Genomic DNA, 22,479 nt, shown 5'->3' with positions numbered 1-22,479 from the left:
TTAGAAATTTTTCTAAGTTATTAATGCAGACGGATCCGTACTGAACGGAGCCTCCGTCTGCATTAATATGATCGGATCCGTTCAGAACGGATCCGATCAAGCGCAAGTGTGAAAGTAGCCTAAAAAAGGTACTCATTGGAATTTGGGCCCCTTTGCGCACCTAGGCTGCAAAAAAGAAGTGTCACACATGTGGTATCGCCGTACTCAGGAGAAGTAGGGCAATGTTGTTTGGGGTGTATTTTTACATATAACCATGCTGGGTGAGAGAAAGAAAAAAAAAAGTTAAAAGTTGTCATTTACAGAGATATTTCTCACACACACAGTATGGGTATATGTAAAAATACACCCCAAAACACATTGCCCTACTTCTGAGTACGGCGATACCAAATGTGTGACACTTTTGCAGCCTAGGTGCGCAAAGGGGCCCTAATTCCAATGAGTACTTTTAGGATTTCACAGGGCATTTTTACGCATTTGGATTCAAAACTACTTCTCACGCTTTAGGGCCCCTAAAATGCAAGGGCAGTATAAATACCCCACAAGTGACCCCATTTTAGAAAGAAGATATCCCAAGGTATTCCGTGAGGGGTATGGTGAGTTCATGTAAAATTTTATTTTTTGTCACAAGTTAGTGGAATATGAGACTTTGTAAGAAAAAAAAAACCGCTAGCTTGTGACAAAAAATAAAAACTTCCATGAACTCACTATGCCTATCAGCGAATACCTTAGGGTGTCTACTTTCCGAAATGGGGTCATTTGTGGGGTGTTTCTACTGTCTGGGCATTGTAGAACCTCAGGAAACATGACAGGTGCTCAGAAAGTCAAAGTGCGTAAATTAATTTTTTTGCACCATAGTTTGTAAACGCTATAACTTTTACCCAAACCAATAAATATACACTTATTGCATTTTTTTTTTAATCAAAGACATGTAGAACAATAAATTTAGAGAAAAATGTATATAGAAATGTAGTTGTATTTGAAAAATTTTACAACAGAAAGTGAAAAATTTCATTTCTTGCAAAAATTTCGGTCATTTTTTATTAATATCAAAAAAAGTAAAAATGTCAGCAGCAATGAAATACCACCAAATGAAAGCTCTATTAGTGAGAAGAAAAGGAGGTAAAATTCATTTGGGTGGTAAGTTGCATGACCGAGCAATAAACCGTGAAAGTAGTGTAGTGCAGAATTGTAAAAAGTGGTCTGGTCATTAAGGGGGTTTAAGCTAGGGGGGCTGAAGTGGTTAAACAGCTGATCTGATATTTATGACCTATCCTGAGGAGAGTACATCAATAACATGCACTACCTATTGCCATATGATACTCCCTGGTAGCATACCCTAGTAATATGCCAATGTCTGATCAGCAGGGGTCCGCCCATGGTGACTTACCCAGTCTCCTGTGGGCTGGCTAGGCTTTCATTAGACAGCCAAGTGTCGGCTAGGGACAATAACTGGCCATCCCTTTACTAGCACAATTTCTTTCTAGCTATTGGTGAAAGTCACAACAGTAAGATCCCCAAAGGTTGGCGCCACAGCCTAGTGATATGCTAACAGTGGCTCTCCACCATGATCTGAAGGCAGGCATCCTCAAACTGCGGCCATCCAGCTGTTGCAAAACTACAACTCCCAGCATGCCCGAACAGCCTACAGGTATCAGCCTACAGCAGGGCATTGTGGGAGTTGTATTTTTACAGCTGGAGGGCTGCAGTTTGAGGAAGCCTGATCTAATGTGTGTGGTGAATATGCACTTTGCAGACATCTGTCATCAGGCTAAAGTTGCAGCCGATCACCAGAAACTGTCATTCATCAGGTGAAATAGTAAAGCACGAAGTCAAGTAAATTACTGTTTCAACAGTGCAGTTTAGACAGCACGATCTGCTGGCCAAAAACAACGCAGCTGTGAAGACGAGCTATTGCAGTGGCAACTGCTCGTTCCCATACGGTGGAGGTGATCACTGCATGTAAGTGCTCACCCCACACTGAACAAGCAGTCAGTTGTTGGGAAGGAACTTAAATCCACCATCAGAAAGTTGGGCATGTCAAGCAGTGGCCAATCTGCATCTTCCCATTCAAGTAAACAGGAATCCTTGTAAAAAGGAGAGATGGAGGACGGCAATCTCATGTGAAAGACCACCACTGGATCTACATGTAAGTAGACCATTTGCGTCATTATTGGGGTGCACAACAAAGTACTTACCCTTAGGGGGTTCTCATTGAGATAAGGCGGTTCTCCTTCCACCATTTCAATAGCCATTATTCCAAGCGACCATATATCTACTTTGGGGCCATATGCTTTTCTGGTTACCACCTCAGGAGCCATCCAGTATGGTGTTCCCACCATGGTGCTACGTTTGCTCTGCTCAGGGGTGATCTGAGCACAGAAACCAAAGTCAGCTATAGGAGACAAAAAACAAACAAACAAACAGGTTTTAGGTTTTAATACATACTGAAGTGTGACTGCGATGGGAATAAGCAATTGGATTCACCCATTTTAACAATATTGCAGCCAAATAAAAAAAGGATAAATCATCAATTATAACACTTTTGTTTTCCTAGAAATGCAAGGAAAATGTCTATAAAATCCAAGGAATAAAAAAGCTCCCAGAAGGACGCTGCGCTGCAGTAGTCCAGCAGTAACTTACTTATTTCTCAGTTGACTTAAGTGCATGAGGGCTTGTGACAGGCTGCATATTCTAATCATTCATTTTGTGGTACATATAATGCTCAGAATGACATGTAGATGTAAAAAAAAAAAAAAAAAAAAAATGTAACAGAAATGCAATGGGCAATTGCGGTATACACAATAGAATTTTTTTTTTATTTTTATTTTTTTACATTTTTCTGTGCCTATATGGGAAAGCACTGGTGTTGTGAATCTGGCCTTAAAAACATTTAACAAAATAATCTGATTTGTGATGTTGTATTCCAAGACCAACAACATTTTTACTTTTCTGCTGATGGAGCTGAAAAACTACTCGCTTTTGCAAGACTACTTTCTGTTTTCGTTATTAACAGTTCGTAGTACATTTGCTTTTTTGATTATTATAGATAATTTTTTTTCTAGGCTGCAGAATTCTTAAAAAACTAAACATTTTTTGACTGTTCACTGTGCCAGATAAATGTTACATTTCCAGATCTGGGGAGACCAATTATCTGTAAATTGTTATTCATTGAAAATAAAAAAACTTGGCACATTCCTTAATGTGAACGCTTAAAATGCACCATAATTTGCCACATACTTGGTACATAAACTTGAATCCAGTTTTTAACCTATTTGAGAAGCCAACGTAGCAAAAAGTATTATCCACTGTGCCCAGTTCGCCTATTTTGATCTTCTAGCTTGATGAGGGGCTGTGGTTTAGGATGAGAGAACATGTGCCAAAGTAAGCTAACCAATAGTTGGTGATGTAGTGCAGGGTACTCAACTGGCGGATCGAGTCTGGACTGTATCTGTGCCCTTGGCTCTCTGCTTCACTGTTCACCTGCCACCGGCGATTCAGTGCCGCCAAGTGATATCCTTATGCCTGCTGCACTGAACCAGAACAGAGCGAAGGTCTGCTCCGCACTGTGCCGTCTGTGGCTCAGCGCAGCAGGCATGATAATATCGCATCGCGCTTGCCGGCACTGAATAACTGATGAAGAAGCAGCAAACAGATAGTGGGGAAGGCGAGTATATAAAGTGGAGGCAATGTGGGGCATCAATCTTTGGGGGTCAGAGGAGGATCATATTGTGAGAGATAAGGCACTAAGGGGGCATCATATTATGAAGAGAGTCACTAAGGAAGCATCATACTGTGAGGGGAGGGACCAAAGGGGCATCATATTGTGAGAGAAGGCACTAAAGGGGGCATCATACTGTGAAGGGAGGTACTAACAGACATCAAATTCTGCAAGGAGGCACTATGGGGGCATCATACTGTGTGGGGGACACTAAAAGGCATCATATTGTCTGAGGGGCACGAAGGGGGCATCATTAGTGGCACTAAGGGTACATTCTTATTGTGTTGGGGCCCTAAGGGGATTGGGTTGGATTAAACTAGGTATTGCTATTTTTCAGAATAAAATAAAAAAATAGCCGTACAGCAGAACACACCACTGTTGTCCCTCCTTAAAAAGTGTGTTTGTGCCTCGGACCTTCACCCAGAGGCAGACCTAAATATGTGGACTTTTACAAAAAGTACCCGAGTACCCCTGCCCTAGTGGAAAACGTTTGAGAAGTCCGGCATAGTTTGAAAACATCATCAATAAAAATAAAAGGAATTGGATTTTATCCATGGCTTGTTTGCTGGAATTTCCTCCTTTCTATTTCAGATTACTCCCTGGTCCGGGGTCTCAGCCCACAGCTGTGGAACATTTTTCAAAAACAATGGTCTGGTATACGTTCTAAACTGCGCTAGATGTGCAACCACAATTTAGTATTACCTCCTCCAAATACACCACATTATACACGGCCTGCTGAAGTTCGCGTATTCCCCTACATATGCTTTTATCTCAATATATAAATGTCTGGATAACAAAAATTCCAATGAGCACAAATAGTTTAAAAAAAAAAAAAAAAAAAAAATATATAATTTATACTTTCATTTCAGTTTGACTTTCAAGAATTAGTAAAACAAAAGTGTTGACAGTACATGAGAATCTAGAATACACTCACTTAGTTTGACAGAGCCATCCATGCCTAGAAGCACGTTATCACTCTTGATGTCTCGGTGAATAACCTGGTTTGCATGCAGGAATTCCAGAGCTTGCAAACACTAAAATCAGAGCACATGGTTATGAACAAAAAAAATTACTACTTCACAGGAAGAGATTTTTTGAAATCTAGTCTACTAAACATGCAGGGGCACATATATTAAGACTAGTGTTTTAGACGCCAGTCTAAATAAACCCCTATAGTTGGCGGTGGTTCCGCTGAAGTCATGAAGAGGCGCTGGCCTCTACTTCCCCACCGCACCCGCTTTTTTGAGACCTGGTGTGAGCGGGGAGAGGTTGCAGACAGCGGCGCAACTAATGCACCGCAATCTGCACCTGAAATACGCCCTAATTTAGACGTATTTCAACTTCATAAATGACCCCATAGTGTCCAATACATTCACAGTGTGCCGTATCTGTGTGGAATATGTCAACCATATCTGAAGACTGTCACTAAATTTAAGAGGCCAGCAGAGTGCCCTTTTGGGCTCTGGCAGGGAGGTACATGGTGGTATACCATTTCTGCTTTAATGAATGGCGTACCCGACTACATTCTATACAGAGACATCTAGTGAGAAGACTGTGCCTTCAACATGGAAGCCAATGGGTGACATATGCTAATGTACGACTATACAATGCCAACAAGTCAGTGGCATCAGTCGTGAAATTCTCACAAACTATACCTCCCACGTACCCTGCACTGTGAATCCACCTGTAGGCCATTTTCAGAAATTTGCACTACTGTCATAAATTACAGCCTCAATTACCCAAATCTGTGATTATTTTAAAACATTCTTAGGTTAGTATGTGGGATATAATTTTTACCTCCATGTTACAGAGCACAGAAGTCCTGTATGCGCCGAGGTAGTTGTATGGTGCAAGTGAGCATATGGTTCAGTTCTATAACCCTGTTCAAATCTCTTTGAAAATTTATGGCTGTACCTCATTTAATACAACACTTAAAAATGCTACTGTAACCAGAGATTCTGATATTGATGACTTATCCTCAGAATAGGTCAATCAATATCAGATCGGTGGGGGTCTGACTCCTGGCACCCACGCCCATCATCACGTTTATTGCAGGCAATCTTGACCTTACTGAAACTTAGTTGTATCGCTTTTCTCTTTTTATCTGGTAGTTCATTCAGGAGTTCTATCTGCAATTATGTATAGATTCATGGCTAGATCACTAAAAAAGCTGTGTTATGTAATCTGCATATTTATAGCAAGAGTGTACATACCATAAAAGCAGTCTATGCGGCTAGTAGGAGTCCCTTGGTGGCTTAAAGAGGGCTGTTTATTGCAACAGAACCAGAGTTCGGGAAATGATTTTTTTTTGCAGTAGAAATCAATTTATGAAGTTATTACGCGAAAGCCTTGCGAGACTTCGCGAAGTAATAACTTTGGCTCACCGGAGCCAATACATTCTAATACTCCGTACAAAGTTTTATGTGAATCGACTTGGGATGTTCCATCCGAAGTAGATTCGCTCATCCCTAGTGATGACCTATTCTCAGGATCGGTCATCAGTACGAGATTGGCGAGGGTCTGACACACGGGACACCTGTCAGCTGAAAAGGTCACGCAACTCCGGTGAGCGCTGTGGCCTCCTTGCAGCTTACTAACCACAGCACAGTACAATGCATAATGGCGGTGTTTGGTATTGCAGCTCAGCCCCATTCACATGAAAGGGACTGTGCCTAGTCCACACTGTCGATGAACGTGTCTCCCTGGAGAGCCGCAGTCTCTTCAAACAGCTGATTGGCAGGAGGTGAAGGGGGTCGGATCACCGCCAATCTTAGGCCTCTTGCACAAGAACATTTTTATTTATTTCCCCCCCCCCCCCCCGTTTACGTTCCTTTTTTTGCGTTCTGTATACGAAACCATTCATTTCAATGGTTCCGCTTCCGTATTTCCGTTTAAAGATAGAACATTTCCTATTGTTGCCCGCAAATCACATTCCCTGGCTCCATTCAAGTCAATAGGTCCGCAAAACAACAAAAAAATAAAAATAAAAAATAAACAAAAACAAACACACACATACGGAAATGCATCCGTATGTCTTCCATATCCGTTCCGTTTTGGCTGAACCATCTATTGAAAATTTTATGCCAGCCCAATTTTTTCTATGTAATGACTGTATATGCCATATGGAAAAACGAAACAGAAACAAAAAAAAAGGAACAATGGATCTGTGAAAAAAGGGCCGCAAAACAGTGAAAAAGGCCTTATACTGAGGACAGGCCATCAATATCAGAAACTCGAATAAACCCGTTTTAAAAAAATGTCATAAGGTTGTCTCATTAGGATTATGGTCTTCCACACAGCTGTACATACCTCTCTACATACAGCAGCTATCTGTGCTTCATCCATGCAGGTTTCTGTGACGACGTCAGTGAGAGAGCCACCAGCCAGGTACTCCATCACCACAAACAGTTCATCTCCTACTAGGAAGCTGCAAAAGACACACTGTATAAGACCAGCAGCAGAATTGATATATAGACCAAGATTTCATGGGGTACAGAGTGAAGTTTGTATATCACAAGTATCATGCATCTACAAGACCTACAAGTCCATACCTTACTACATCCACTTGTTTTTTTGGGTAGAGAGGGAAGGGCCACGTAATTAAGCAGTGAATGAGACATGCAGGTTAAGGCCTCTTTCACACGGGCGTGTGTGGCCCGTGGTCGTGCTGTGGCCTGCAAAATGCGGGCCGCAATGCACGATCAGAGTCCGTGGGGCAGCCGCAGCGGATTGCGGACCCATTCACTTGAATGGGTCCGCGATCCGGCCATTCCGCAAAAAGATAGGACATGTTCTATCTTTTTGCAGGACGGAAAATCTTTTTGCAGGACTGAAGTACGGGACGAAACCCCACGGAAGCACTCCATAGTGCTTCCATAGGGTTCCGTTCCGTGCTTCCGTTCCGCATCTCCGGACCCATTGAAGTGAATGGGTCCGCATCTGTGATGCGGAATGCGACGGAACGGCGCCTGTGTATTGCAGATCCGCAATACGGCAACGGGGGAGCACATGCCCGTGTGAAAGAGGCCTTAAAGTCTACGTTTAGGTCGGGCACCACAATGATTATTACCGTTACAGAGGAATTACATTTAGATGGCCACTACATATACTAGTATTGTGTGGTATGTTTCACACGTCAGTCTTGGTAAAAGCAATGCTGGAGGAATTTCAGACCAATAATAAGAGGCGCACACCTCTTAATAAATTAGTCACATCTTATGCTCTCCATAAGCCAAAACATAAATTTAGATTTTAGGTATAATGTCCACCAGAGGTGTGCGCCACATATTTTGCCAAATGAGCAGAGCAGCTGCTGCTCATGTCCCACCTCCTCCCACTCGCAACCAGCGTGCTTTTTGGAAAAGTAGAAAAGGTGTCGGAAAAAAGCTAAAAAGTCACAATTGTTGTTGCAAAATGGCGCTTATGACTTCTGTGTTCAAAAATGGCATTCAATGTTAATGCATGACCCCCACAAGAATAACAATCCATTTAAAGGGGTTTTACAAGACCTAACTGATTACCTATCCTCTGGATAGGTCATCAGTATCAGATTGCCGATCAGCTGTTTAAGAAAGCGTGCGGCCTTCTCTCGGCTTTTCCTAGGCTAGTGATGACACGTTCATGTGTCACGTGGCCTAAGAGCAGCTCAGCCTCATAGAAGTGAATGGGGCTGAGCGTGATACCAAGCACAACCGCTATACAATGTACGACGCTGTGCTTGTTAAGCAACAACGCTCTCAGCAGTGCCGGAGCCTTCTCAAACAGTCGATTGGCAGGGGACACCCACTAATCACTAGTAGTTTGCCTTTAGTGTTACATCCTAGTGTTACACCCAAATCTGTAGCATGCACATTGAGCAACTAAGACATTCTACCTGTCCAGGAAGTTTACAATATTTGGGTTCTTCAGCTCTTTCATCACCAGAATTTCATTTATGATCAGTTCTTTCTTGGGCTGCTTTTGGAGGTTTATTTGTTTAATTGCAACCTGTAACAAATCATATATCAGAAACGGTTAAATCGTATGTATTCACATCTGCGCTAGAGGTCACTGTCAGATACTATCAAAAATAACGGACAGCATTACAAACTCTGAGGACTCCAATATAGCCAAAATGGAAATATGAAACTCGCCTAATATCTATAAAATATGAGAAACAAAAAACACTAAAAACCGGACAGTACAGTTCAACCCTGTAGAATAATAATGCTGACTGAAAGCCTGCATTTCTCTGTGCTAAGGGTTACGTCTTACCTCTTGACCAGTGGCTACATCAATAGCAGTGAAGACAGTTCCAGAGGCCCTAAAAATAAAAGGAACGGCAAAACATACAGACATAAGAATAGATGCTCCAGAATTGTTATTACATTGGGAATAAATGTAGTTAAGGCTACTTTCACATCTGCGTTTTTGCTGGATCCATCATGGATCAGCAAAAAAAAATTCTGTTCATAATAATACAACAGTCTGCATCCGTTATGAATGGATCCGGTTGCATTATGTCTAAAACAACAGATCCGTTTCTAAAACCATTGTAAGTCAATGGGGGACAGATCAGATTTCTTTTGTGTCAGAGAAAACGGATCAGTCATCATTGACTTACACTGAGTCATGATGGATACGTCTTGTTCCGCATCCCAGGACGCACTCAAAAACACTGCTTGAATGCAATGAAACGGTGCACTCTGCATTCTGGAGCATTCCATTCCCTTCAGATCAGTTTTGTCCCCATTGACAATGAATAGGGACAAAACTGAAGCGTTTTCCGAGGCTATTGAGAGCCGATGACGGATATCAATAGTGGAAAGGAAAAGCACAAATGTGAAAGTAGCCTAAAACAGGCATATCAGGAGTGGCAACATTTTTAGGTGCATTTATATATAGAATACATGAACAAAATGGTCTGTGGTTCCTAGCTAGAGTGAGACCAGAAGCCTGTTGTTCTTGATGGCCGATCCAATAGTCAAGCCATCAAGGCACACCAGTGGTAACACCATTTAAAAATCCAGAATGAAAACGTGCAGTTTGAGCCAAAGCCAGGAGAAGATACAAAAGGAGTGAGAACTATGAGGGACTGCTACTACTTCTTCCAGCTGGATCCATTTCTGGCTATGGCACAGAGAATATCATAGTCACAGTACATGTGTTTCAGCCTAGGCTTTCCCACCTCTTATTGCCTATATACACTGGATAAGTCATAAAACGTCTAATAGGTGGGATTCCAACTTTCCCAACTTCTGGGACTCCCACCCATCTGGGAGAAAAGGAGTCCCAAGACATCAGAGATTTGTGGCCCATACAGTGCAAGTCTGAAGTAGTACCCAAAAAAAAAAAAAAAAAAAAAAACAAAAAAAAAACTTTAATAAAAGGAAGGAATAGCTGAAGATTCTCACCCCTGACCAATCTTTTCATATCTAGTGTATTTCTTCTTAGGGTCGCCTATGCTCACTATAGTTCCTGTAAAGAAATGAAGGGTGGTGAGAAATTCATTCAATTTTATTCTGGTTCTCTTGTTGAAGTTTGCTTATAAATGAGAACAAGATAATTTTTGTACACTTGGCATGTATACTTTAATGCAAAGATAGGACACATGGAAAAATACATGAAAAAATGAGAGCTCAAGACATTGATAAAAACGCATGTTGAAAAATATACCAACATCACAGACTACATGGCATAGACCGTACAAAAACAAAATATTGTAGGCAATCAAGCCTAAGGCCTCTTCCACACGAACGTACTGTGTTTTGCGGTGTGCAAATTGCGGATCCGTAAAAACACGGATGCCGCTCGTGTGCCTTCCGCAATTTGCGGAACAGAATAGACGGCCCATTATAGAAATGCCTATTGTCCGCAAAAAGGACAAGAATAGGACATAATCTATAATTTTAGCGGGGCCACAGAACGGAGCAACTGATGCGGACCGCACACAGAGTGCTGTCCACATCCTTTGCGGCCCCATTGAAATGAATGGGTCCTCACTCTAGCTGCAAAAAATGCGGCTCGGATGCGGCACCAAACCACGGTCGTGTGCAAAAGGCCCAAGGCCCCATACACGCGACCATGTCCGTATTGTGGTCTGCAATCCACAGATCCATAAAATATGGATACCTTCCATGTGAAATCCCTATTTGTCTCACTCCCATTACCAGAAATTACTCATGACTGCATTTGTCGTAAATGTCTTGCAAATTTTTTTTTGTAATCATAGTCTATGGCAGGGATGCTCCACCTGCAGCCCTCCAGCCGATGCAAAACTACAACTCCTAGCATGCTTGGACAGTCTACAGCTATTAGGGCATGCTGGGAGTTGTAGTTTTGAAACAGTTGGAGGGCCGCAGGTTGAGCATCCCTGGTGTATGGTATCGCACTATGACATGAAGCGACTCATGTCGCAGTGGGACATCATAAAATATCATTACAAATAATGTTGCCGTGACATGTCACAGTGTACTTGTACCCTATTGTTGCGTGACAATCAGCTCACAGCATTCAAATAGATGCAGTCAAAGACTGAGGCATTGCACCTATGCAACCCAAAGAGCATATGCCGGCTGTCAGACCCGTGTCTTCCTCCTACCTGCTTCAGGCTGTATCACGGGAATGAACAGGAGGCAGGTATCAGAGGAGTGGTGGCATAACACATGGGATAAGACAGGTAAGGTACAATCGCAATAATGTGAGTAACAGTTTGGTCCAATCCAGTAGATGTATGGATGCACTACACAATTTCTGGGATGTTAAAAATATTGTAACTCATGAATATAAAAAAAATTAATATATAACTCAGTCCTGTTGTGCAATTAAGGCTACATTCACACGTCCGTAAATGTTTTGCGAATCCGCAAAACACGGACACCGGCCTGCACTATAATAGAAAATGCCTATTCTTCTCCGCTATTGCGGACAAGAACAGGACATGTTCTTTTTTTTTACGGAAACAGGAGTGCGGATCCGGACAGCACATAGTGTGCTGTCCGCATCTATTCCGGCCCCATTGTAAATGAATGGGTCCGCACCCGTTCCGCAAAATTGCAGAACGGATGCGGACCCATTTTGAGGACGTGTGAATGGACCCTAATGTTTATGCCACCAATGATTTGATTGAAGAACTGAAAAATGGGGGATGGGGCAGCTTTGAGGGGCAGGTGAAAAAAAATAAGACTTTTTTAATGCAAATACAATGTTCAGATTGGATTTAAGAGGATGGATGTGAAACTTCCCTTACACTGCACAATCTTTTTTTATCCAAATTAGGTTTGGGGAGATGGGGGAAATAAAAAAACAAAACAAAAATAAAAAACAGACATTAAATAACTTAAGTAACTTACGAAGCTTCTCCATTATCTCATCGTCACTCATCTTAGTCTTCTTTTTCTGCTTGTCTGCATTCCTTGTCGCACTGTCAGCATCTCCAGCAGGGGGAGGTATTGGGTCAATAACAGATCGTGTGTACATCTTTAGGGAAACAAAAGGAGCATCCAGTGTCATACATTTCTCACTTCCCCAAACAGCTAAAGTACACAGTGTAAAAGGCACATACACCCTGCGGTATTTATCAGTTGCACAGAATTCTACCATGCTTTTGTCCCCGGCAGCAGCTGCATCAATGCCTATGAGGGAGGTGGCACTACGCTTTCTTAATTGAAGCCTCTGCTTGAGACAGGTGAGGGTCCAGGGGGTGGAACACTCACCTTTCAAGCAATTATAGCGCAACATGTGGATGATAATGTCTGTAAAGCGCTGCCGAATATAGTAGCGCTATAAAAGTGCATAAAATAAATAAATATGTCCAAAATGCTTTAGACATTTGACGTTGAAAGGGTTAACACGGCACTACCATTTAAAGAGTATAAAATGCCCTTCTGGTATATTTTTTCCTAATATACCTGGGCTGCTAACATCTTATTACAGATTTCGGAGAACTAGTCACGTGATCGCTCCTTCACTCGCAAGCTGCATTTCCGCTGACATCATTCCCAGGCCTTCCATCATGCCCTGCGACACAATCCCGGGCTGAATGGTCGTGATGCGAAGATCATGTGACTGTGGGATGGGGAACCAACTTGAAAGGTGGTCAGCCAGCACATGAGTTGTGGCACATGGAGCAATGGAGGATGGAAGGTGTGGTGGGCAGGTTTTGCTGCCAAGGAAGAGGTGTAGTGGGCGGTTACAGTTTGGGATGAGCTGGCAGCACACAGCACTATGGGGAGTGCTGTTGCTGTAGCTCTGAAGATTGGGTTGTAAACAGCGGCCACAGCAAAACAACAGGGTTTGAACAGGAGATTCAAATTATGGAGAGGGGTACGGCAATTTAAACCACAGACAACAGCTTACATTCTAATTAGTCATATGACTGCCTACCGATTTTGTATGTTCAGGTCGTGGAGCAATAACTGGGGGATTGGGATCATCGTCGTCATCATCATCTGTTGCTGCTCTTGTTGGCGCAGAGCCTTTAGCATTTGGCTAAAAGAAAAAAAAGAAAAAGAAAATACACTAAAGGCTATGGAGACCTTTGACATAGAAAATAGATTTTTACATAATTACATACAATGCTTTGCAAAAGCATTCACCCCCTTGACTTTTTTCGTGTTTTGGTGCCTCAGAACCTGGAATTAACATGGATTGTTTGATTTGCATCATTTTATTTACAGAACATGTCCACAACTCTGAAGATTTATTTTTTATTGTGAAGCAAACAAATAGGACAAAACAGAAAAGGTCAATGTGCATAACTATTCACCCCCCTAAAGTCAATACTTTGCATAGCCACCTAATGCGGCAATCACAGCTCCAAGGCGCTTTGGATAAGTCTCTGAGTTTGCCACATCTTACCACTGCGATTTGTGCCCATTTCTCCTTGCAAAACTGCTCCAGCTCCTTCAAGTTGGATGGTTTGCGCTTGTGAACAGCAATCTAAGTCCGACCACAGATTTTCTATTGGATTGAGAGCTCCCCTTAAACCAGTCAAGTGTTGCTTTAGCAGTGTGTTGGGGGTCATTGTCCGGCTGGAAGGTGAACCTCCGTCCGAGCCTCAGATCACGCACAGAGTGGGACAGGTTTTGATCAAGAATATTCCTGTATTTAGCACCATCCATCTTTCTCTGAACTCTGACCAGTTTCTTAGTCCCGGCTGCTGAAAAACATCCCCCAAGCATGATGCTGCCACCACTATGTCTCACTGTAGGGATGGTGTTCTTTGGGTGATGTGATGTGTTGGGTTTGCGCCAGACATAGCGTTTTCTTAGATGGCCGAAAAGTTCAATTTTAGCCTTCCTCCATACATTTTGGGAGTCTCCCACATGCCTTTTCGCAAACTCCCAGTGTGCCTTTTTGTTTTTAGCTGAAAGTAATGGCTTTCTTCTGGCCACTCTGCCATAAAGACCAGCTCTATGGAGCGTACATTTGGTGGGGGGCCGTCTCTTGGCAGGTTTGCTGTTGTGCCATGTTCTTTCCACTTGGTTATGATAGATTTGATGGTGCTCCTGGGGATCAAAGATTTGGATATTTCTTTATAACCTAACCCTGACTTATACTTTTCAACAACATTGTCCCTTACTTGTTTGGAGAGTTCCTTGGTCTTCATGGCAGTGTTTGGTTAGTGATGCCTCTTGTTAGGTGTTGCAGCCTCTGGGCCTTTCAAAATAGGTGTGTATATGTAATGACAGATCATGTGACACTTAGATTGCACAAAGGTGGGCATCATTTCACCAATTATGTGACTTCTGAAGGTAATTGAATGCACCAGAGCTTTTTATGGGCTTCTTAACAAAGGGGGTGAATACATATGCACATGCCAATTTTCTGTTTTCTATTTCTAAACAATAGCTTTATTTATATATTTTTCACATTTCACTTCACAAATTTAGACTATTTTGTTCTGATCCATCACATAAAATTCAGATTAACAAAACATTTAACTTGCTGTAATGTAACAAAACAAAAAAAGTCAAGGGGATGAATACTTTTGCAAGGTTCGTAGATACCTTGTGTTAAAAAATGGCACTAAGTTTCCGTCTGCATTCTTTATTCCTACATTCATGTTCAGACCCCGATATTCTGTGTGTAACCTGCTCGCAGTTAGACTTTTCTCACGTGATGTGTCTCTCCAGTAATACATGCTAAGGCCGAATGCACACTGGTATAGATCATTCCAGTGTATTACTGTACTGTGGCGGCAGCAGGGAGCGCACGGCGTCATAGCAACCAATGACGCCGTGCGCTCCTGCACTCAGCAGGAATCCAGGCCGCAGTTCCACGGACCGCTCACATCCGTGAACAACGGCCGTGTGCATTCGGCCTAAATTTGAGATCAGTGTCCAGGACACTGCTGACTTCCCTAGCTCTCATGTTTCAGCACAGTATGTCTATATTGCTTTCTCCTTCTACAACCCATAAGGAATCTCTTCTAAATAGTGCTGGCAGACACAGAAGGGTGTGTAATTACTCTCTCCTCTATCTGAACACAAATACACAGCATGTACGATTCTCCCCCATCCACATCACAGTATGTGCTCTCCTCTCCATTTATACTCTGCTGTGACACGCCCATGGACATAACATCACAGGAAATAAAGAGTTATAAGGACATGGTCAAGTGACCACTGCCCAGAACGCAAGATGGGAGTGATAAAAAGGTAAAAGAAATACATTACAAATTTACAGCCATCTCCATCAATGATTTTAAAGGATGTTCATGTAACTAGAAAACCCTTTTAAAAAGAACAAAATGCAGTGCAATCTGCAGGCAGCACGTTCTAGAGCAGGGGGAGCAGAGCAGATTGATATATAGTTTTATGGGAAAAGATTCAGTAAAATTTGGAATTTATAGGTTTAATCTCTACTTTTTCAAGCTTAACCCCTTAGTCCATTCACACGTCCACAATTTCGCTCAGCATTTTGCGGAACGGAATTCCTGACCCATTCATTTCTATGGGGCAGCACGATGTGCTGCCCGGATACAGAATTCCGAACCCGCACTTCCGGGTCCGCAATGCCGTTTCCGAAAAAAATAGAACATGTCCTATTCTTGTGTGCAATTGCAGACAAGAATAGGCATATTCTATTAGTGCCGGCAATGTGCGGTCCGCAAAATGCGGAGCGCACATTGCCGCTGTCCGTGTTTTGCACATCCGCAAAACACGTTACGGACGTCTGAATGGAGCCTAAAAGGACAAGGCCACATTCCAATAGCCATAACATTTTAATTGTATATAACCATATGAGGTCTTGTTTTTTGTGGGCTAAGTTTTTTTTTTTTGTTTTTTTTTTTTTAATGCCACCATTTAATTTACTATGACTTGCATTGGAGAACGAGGAAATTATTATTGTGGGGTGAAATTGAAAAAAATAAAATGACGTGTCCTTATTCTTTGGGCAATCCAATTAGAGCGATACCAACTTTGTATTTTGTTTAACTACTTTTAAAGAAATAAAAATCTTTGAAAAAAAATAAAAAAGGTTTCTTTGCATTGCCATTTTCTGACATTTTTTATTCCACAGAGCTGTTTGGGGGCTTGTTTTTATTGGTACAATTTTTGGGGTACGTATGACTTTTTGATCACTGTTATTTAATTTTTTTTTTGGGGGGGGGGGGGGGGGGACAAGGTGACCCAAAAAATGGCAAATCATGTGTTTTTATATTTTTTCCATTACGGCATAGAGCTGTGCAATTCTGGTGTACGGCACTAGAACTACTCTGAAACAGGTGATCAGCAGGAGTGATGACATTAATATTAAAAACCCAGAAAACCCATTTCATGTTATACTTCTTGAGATATATAAACTGGGCTCAGTTACATCATAACATACTAATACTTACTGCAGGCGACACACCCGAGGGGAGTCCATCTTTATCTGACAACAAAAGACAAGAAATGCTGTTATGTAAAGTTTAGTCACATATGGAAGGTGGAATAAATCAAATGCAAACTTTTTGGTGCCAAATGGGTAAACAGGCATCAATATCTGATTTTGGGAGTCCGACTCCCAGTACTGCCACAGATGACCTCTTTGAAGATTGCGGCATCCTCATAACATATCAAGCACAGTGCCGTTCATTGTATAGCAACTTTTCTTGGTATTGCAGCCCAGACCCATCTACTTAAATGAGACTAAGCGGTGTCTAGGTCATGTGACCAATTATGTCACTGACCTAGGAAGAGATCCGAGCGCCGCAGCCTCTTGAATCTGGTCAGTGGGGGTACCAGGAGTTGGATCTCCACCGGTCTGATATTGATGACCTATCCTGAGGATAGACCATCAATATTTTACTCCTGGAAAACCCCTTTAACATTTTGCATTTGTTGTGCAGATTTTTTACCTGGTGCTGAAAAGCTAAGGTATTTCTGTTTAACGGTGTCCTTTGAGTCATAGAATTTCAGGACATCCAGCACGGCCTGTGGGTTCTTTTTCTGCTCGAGCTTGGTGATGTTTGAAGTCTGGAGTAACCGTGCCCATTGCTCTGGCATACCCTGCACAAAACCACAAGGTTAATTACACCCTGGATAATGTGGACTGAATATATGCCTTTAAAGATTTACACCAAAGTACTACATGCAATTTTTTTTATATTACATTTTTGTACCTTCCTTTAATTTTAAAACATGCTTCATATTGGCCAAAATAATAGTGTAAAGTAAGTCAGTCTTGAGGCAGTGAATGGAAATGTCATCTATGTATCGCATGCTGCACCAAATTTCTGATTCTGCATGGGCCAACCTGATAAATTTGGCGCAGTTTCCATCTGTATCCCAACTTTACAACAGTAGTAATACGACTGCACTAATGTTTGCTATTGTAGAATGAGAAATCCAGCAAGTTTTAAATATTTTAGATGTTACAACATGTTTGCCTTGTTTGAAGTGCTCAGCAATGCTATTGACTATGCTTCTACAGAGACATGGAGTATTAGCAGAAGGAGACTGGTGTCCACCTAACTGATTACAATATACATTTAGGACAAAACACCAGCACAGCATTTCATGCCGTAGTTTTCCCCCCATGTAAAAATGATGCATAGTACGTAGGAAATGCTGGTTCTTTACCATCTAATACATTGAGGTCACGTGTATAACTTACAGTAAACTCTCCGGTCACAGCATCGAAGCCCACGTGTATAGTGTGTTCAAAGTCGGAAGGCGGGGAGATCTCCGGACGTTCTTTCTTCTTACCTACTGTCATAAGACAATGGGGGGACAATTATAACAGAATCATTCAAAAGAATGACAAGCCATGCATGCAAATGACAATGATCACATGCAAAACCTTCCCTAACCAGGAGCCAATGCTTCATACCGAATCTACACTGTAAGTGCAGTTCTCACAAGTATTACATGGAAAACCATTCGGCTGCCATGCAATACTACATTTCTGGCTAGTCACATCAGACAGGGGACGTCTCTGATCAGTTAATTGTATTAAAATTGCCCGAAATGTTAAAAATAGTAGGTAAAATTACTACTTGGGCCATTTCCACTCACCTTTTTCATTGTAAGAGAAGATGGATATGATTTTGTTTCTGGATGATTTCCTCTCTTCGGGTATTAAGGGAAGAGGCTTTAGGCTGTGATTGCTGGACAGGGGGTCTTTTGTCCCAGAGCTAAAGACTGCGCTGCTCATCCTCACTGGGGGGGCTGGAGGTTTATCTTCGAGCTCTCCATTATCAGACATGGTTGCTGCAGCTGACTGAGACCTAGAGGGAAAGAAATAAAAATTAAAATATATATATTAAACATTTTACACTTGTGATTGCAAGGATACCAAGCAATGAAAGTCGACATGATATTCACACAAGGGCTGAGTAGTAGAAGATGCAACTAAATGAATCTTCATTCATTTGACCTGGGTCACCATTACTGGGTTGATTGCCGTTTGAGGCCCAGTTCCCACATCAGTGTTTTGGTCTGTAGGCCAAAACCAGGAGTAAAGACTACAAAGGTCTAAGGGATTGGGCTGCTTTTACATTATATATAACAACCAGTATACTAGTATTATTCCGTTCTCCCTCAAAATCCCAGTAAGGGTACTTTCACACTAGCGTTTTTCTTTTCCGGCATAGAGTTCCGTCACAGGGGCTCTATACCGGAAAACAACTGATCAGGCATAGCCCCATGCATTCTGAATGGAGAGTAATCCGTTCAGGGGGCATCAGAATGTCTTCAGTTTAGTTTTGACTGATCAGGCAAAAGATAAAACTGCAGCATGTTACGGTTTTATCTCCGGCAAAAAAAAAAAAAAAAAAAGAAAACACAACAGACTTGCCTGAATGCCGGATCAGTCCTTCCGGCCTGTGCATGACAAGCGGAGAGACAGATCCGTTCTTGCAATGCATTTGAGAGACGGATCCGCATCCGTCTCACAAATGCTTTCAGTCACATCAAAATCGGCAGATCCGGCGGGCAGTTCAGACAACTGAACTGCCCGCCGGATCACACTGCCGCAAGTGTGAAAGTACCCTAAGGGTGGTCATACATCTAAAAGGGGATCTCTGGGACAACTGGAAAGAAAAAACAAATAAATGGATCTGAAGCCTACAGCCATCATTGCCCTGCAAGCTAACCAAAAAAAGCCTCTGTTTTTTCCTATATTGATGAGACATTTTCAGGATAAGTCAATATCAGTTCAGCAGGTGTCCAACTGCACCCCTGCCAAAACAGCCGTTTGAAGAGAATGCAGTTATGTTCTTCTGTATTTACCTGCTCGCCATCGCAGCTTTAAGCAGGTGTAATTACAACTCCGCCATCCCCATTCACTGGAATGAGACGGCTCCCTCCTATTTACTTCAACTGAGAGCATGCCGCACATGACTGACTGCTCTACTTCACGCTGTAGACAGGGACCCACATCTATCTGACATGATGGCATATGTGGCCGGTGATGTCACCAGGTTCACTGCTAGGTGGAAGTCTCTGCCTAGCATCCACATGGCTAGTGCAGCGCTAAAGACCGCCAATTAGAGCTGGTGACATCACAGGGATCACTGCTAGGAGGAAGCTTCCGTCTAGCATCCACATGGCTAGGGCAGCGCTAAAGACCGCCCATTAGTGCTGGTGACATCACAGGGATCACTGCTAGGAGGAAGCTTCCGTCTAGCATACTAAGAAAAAGCCGGGTACACATCGGCAGGAAATAAATAGCCCTTGTCCTGCACTATGGAGCGCAGGACAAGGGGGAGCATCGGAGCAAGAAATGCCCCTATGCTCCACTCTTACAAGCTAAGGCTACTTTCACACCTGCGTTCAGGTGTCCGCTCGTGAGCTCCGTTTGAAGGGGCTCACAAGCGGCCCTGAACGCAGCCGTCTGGCCCTAATGCATTCTCAGTGGAGGCGGATCCACTGAGAATGCATCCGTCTGCCAGCGCTCAGCCTCCGCTCCGCTCAGTGAGCGGACACCTGAACGCTGCAAGCAGCGTTCGGGTGTCCGCCTGGCCGTGCGGAGGCAAGCGGATCCGTCCAGACTTATAATGGAAGTCAATGGGGACGGATCCGCTTGAAGATGACACCATATGGCTCAATCTTCAAGCGGATCCGTCCCCCATTGACTTTCAATGTAAAGTCTGAACGGATCCGCTCATATTAATGCAGACGGTGGCTCCGTTCAGAACGGATCCGTCTGCATTATAACTTAGAAAAATGAACTTACATTAAGTCTGAACGGATCCGCTCAGGCAACTTTCACACTTAGAAATTTTTCTAAGTTATAATGCAGACGGATCCATTCTGAACGGAGCCACCGTCTGCATTAATATGAGCGGATCCGTTCAGAACGGATCCGCTCGAACGCTAGTGTGAAAGTAGCCTAAATGAGTGAAGGGGAGCTTATTATGTCTGGGTTCAGCCCTGAACCTGGACAAACCCTTTAAGAATTATGGAGGCCACGTGGCTTTGGGAACTTTAGGTGCAACAGAAATTTTTGATGTGCCCTTCTCCAATCGTTGCATCCGCACCACCCTGTCCCTGAGCTCCACGGGCAGTTCTTTTCTCTTCATGGCCTGTTTTTTTGCTCTGATATGAACTGTCACCATGTGAGACCTCACATACACAGGGTAGTAGCTTTCAAAATCACGTCCAATCAACTGAATTTTCTCCATTTAAAAAGGCGTAAAACCATCTCAAAAGGTGATCAAGAGAAATAAGAAGCCCCCAGAGCTAAATTTCAAGTGTCACAGCAAAATGGTTCGAATACTTGTCAATACAAAAGATTTGTTCTTCCTGATTAATAAATTTGCAAACATTTCTAAACTTCAGTTTTTGTTTTTTCATTATGGGGTATTGAGTGTAGATTGGTGGGGGAAAACTTGAATTTCTTAAATTTTAGCACAAGACCACAACAAAGACTTTTAAATTCATTGTATGGACTGTATTAAAATCATCTGAGTACTGCAGGCACAAAACATGATATATAACACCGACGCTGAGTCCAGCTTTACAGAAAAATATTTTATATTTTTTTACATAATGGGGTGAACCCAATAAAAAAATAAAATTATATAATATTAAATATATATATATTTTTTTTATACACACACACACACACACACACACACACACACACCTAAAGAATTATTAGGAACACCATACTAATACGGTGTTGGACCCCCTTTTGCCTTCAGAACTGCCTTAATTCTACGTGGCATTGATTCAACAAGGTGCTGATAGCATTCTTTAGAAGTGTTGGCCCATATTGATATGATAGCATCTTGCAGTTGATGGAGATTTGAGGGATGCACATCCAGGGCACGAAGCTCCCGTTCCACCACATCCCAAAGATGCTCTATTGGGTTGAGATCTGGTGACTGTGGGGGCCATTTTAGTACAGTGAACTCATTGTCATGTTCAAGAAACCAATTTGAAATGATTCAAGCTTTGTGACATGGTGCATTATCCTGCTGGAAGTAGCCATCAGAGGATGGGTACATGGTGGTCATGAAGGGATGGACATGGTCAGAAACAATTCTAGTGCCAATTGGTCATCGTTTAAATGCCACAAAGGGGCCTAAAGTGTGCCCAGAAAACATCCCCCACACCATTACACCACCACCACCGGCCTGCACAGTGGTAACAAGGCATGATGGATACATGTTCTCATTCTGTTTACGCCAAATTCGGACTCTACCATTTGAATGTCTCAACAGAAATCGAGACTCATCAGACCAGGCAACATTTTTCCAGTCTTCAACAGTCCAATTTTGGTGAGCTTGTGCAAATTGTAGCCTCTTTTTCCTATTTGTAGTGGAGAAGAGTGGTACCCGGTGGGGTCTTCTGCTGTTGTAGCCCACCTTTCTTTCCCATTCTGACATTCAGTTTGGAGTTCAGGAGATTGTCTTGACCAGGACCACAACCCTACATGCATTGAAGCAACTGCCATGTGATTGGTTGACTAGATAATCGCATTAATGAGAAATAGAACATAATTGCATAAATTACACAAACTAGAAAAAGGAAGTAACGTCGTGGAGTAGCTCCTTTTACGAAGCAGGAGCAGTCAAGGGCCCGTCCAAGTCTGCGTGTAGCCTGCATTGTGCCGTCATTGCTTTAATAAGAACATCATTTTACTGACCAGGGTGCTCGTCACAGAGGTAAACCTAGTGCAATGGCAGGGTGACAGTTTACACACGCAGGGAAAACCCCCCGGGTAAATATTTTACTGGAAACACTAAGCTTTAATCTGCAGTGCCTACTGTGGTGTGTCACCTCTAAAGAAGAAGTAGAAATGTGCTACAATAAAGAGAAGACAAAGCCGCCAGACCGAGTCCTCCT

The 22,479-nt window shown here is 42.5% G+C and overlaps 1 protein-coding gene across 3 annotated transcripts in view; it reads right to left on the bottom strand.

Moving 5' to 3' along the window:
* Positions 1-22,479, bottom strand: part of PAK2 (p21 (RAC1) activated kinase 2) — a 70,427-nt gene that overhangs the window by 7,029 nt on the left and 40,919 nt on the right. For 2 of the 3 annotated variants that reach the window (XM_044289099.1, XM_044289100.1), the window contains exons 2-13: positions 18,202-18,413; positions 17,801-17,895; positions 17,043-17,193; positions 16,542-16,576; positions 13,082-13,186; positions 12,049-12,175; positions 10,111-10,174; positions 8,972-9,020; positions 8,592-8,704; positions 7,028-7,145; positions 4,653-4,752; positions 2,196-2,392 (exon numbers count right to left, since the gene is read on the bottom strand). In XM_044289099.1, the coding sequence (XP_044145034.1) occupies positions 2,196-2,392; positions 4,653-4,752; positions 7,028-7,145; positions 8,592-8,704; positions 8,972-9,020; positions 10,111-10,174; positions 12,049-12,175; positions 13,082-13,186; positions 16,542-16,576; positions 17,043-17,193; positions 17,801-17,895; positions 18,202-18,391 (1,344 nt within the window). In that variant the 5' untranslated portion in view covers positions 18,392-18,413. The remainder of the gene's footprint in view (positions 1-2,195; positions 2,393-4,652; positions 4,753-7,027; positions 7,146-8,591; positions 8,705-8,971; positions 9,021-10,110; positions 10,175-12,048; positions 12,176-13,081; positions 13,187-16,541; positions 16,577-17,042; positions 17,194-17,800; positions 17,896-18,201; positions 18,414-22,479) is intronic. The other variant, XM_044289101.1, reaches the window with a different exon arrangement.

The sequence above is a fragment of the Bufo gargarizans genome, chromosome 4, assembly GCF_014858855.1.
Source record: "Bufo gargarizans isolate SCDJY-AF-19 chromosome 4, ASM1485885v1, whole genome shotgun sequence".
Lineage (NCBI taxonomy): Eukaryota > Metazoa > Chordata > Amphibia > Anura > Bufonidae > Bufo > Bufo gargarizans.
The sequence above is the reverse complement of the archived record's forward strand: the minus strand, read 5'-3'. Positions and strand labels throughout refer to the sequence as shown.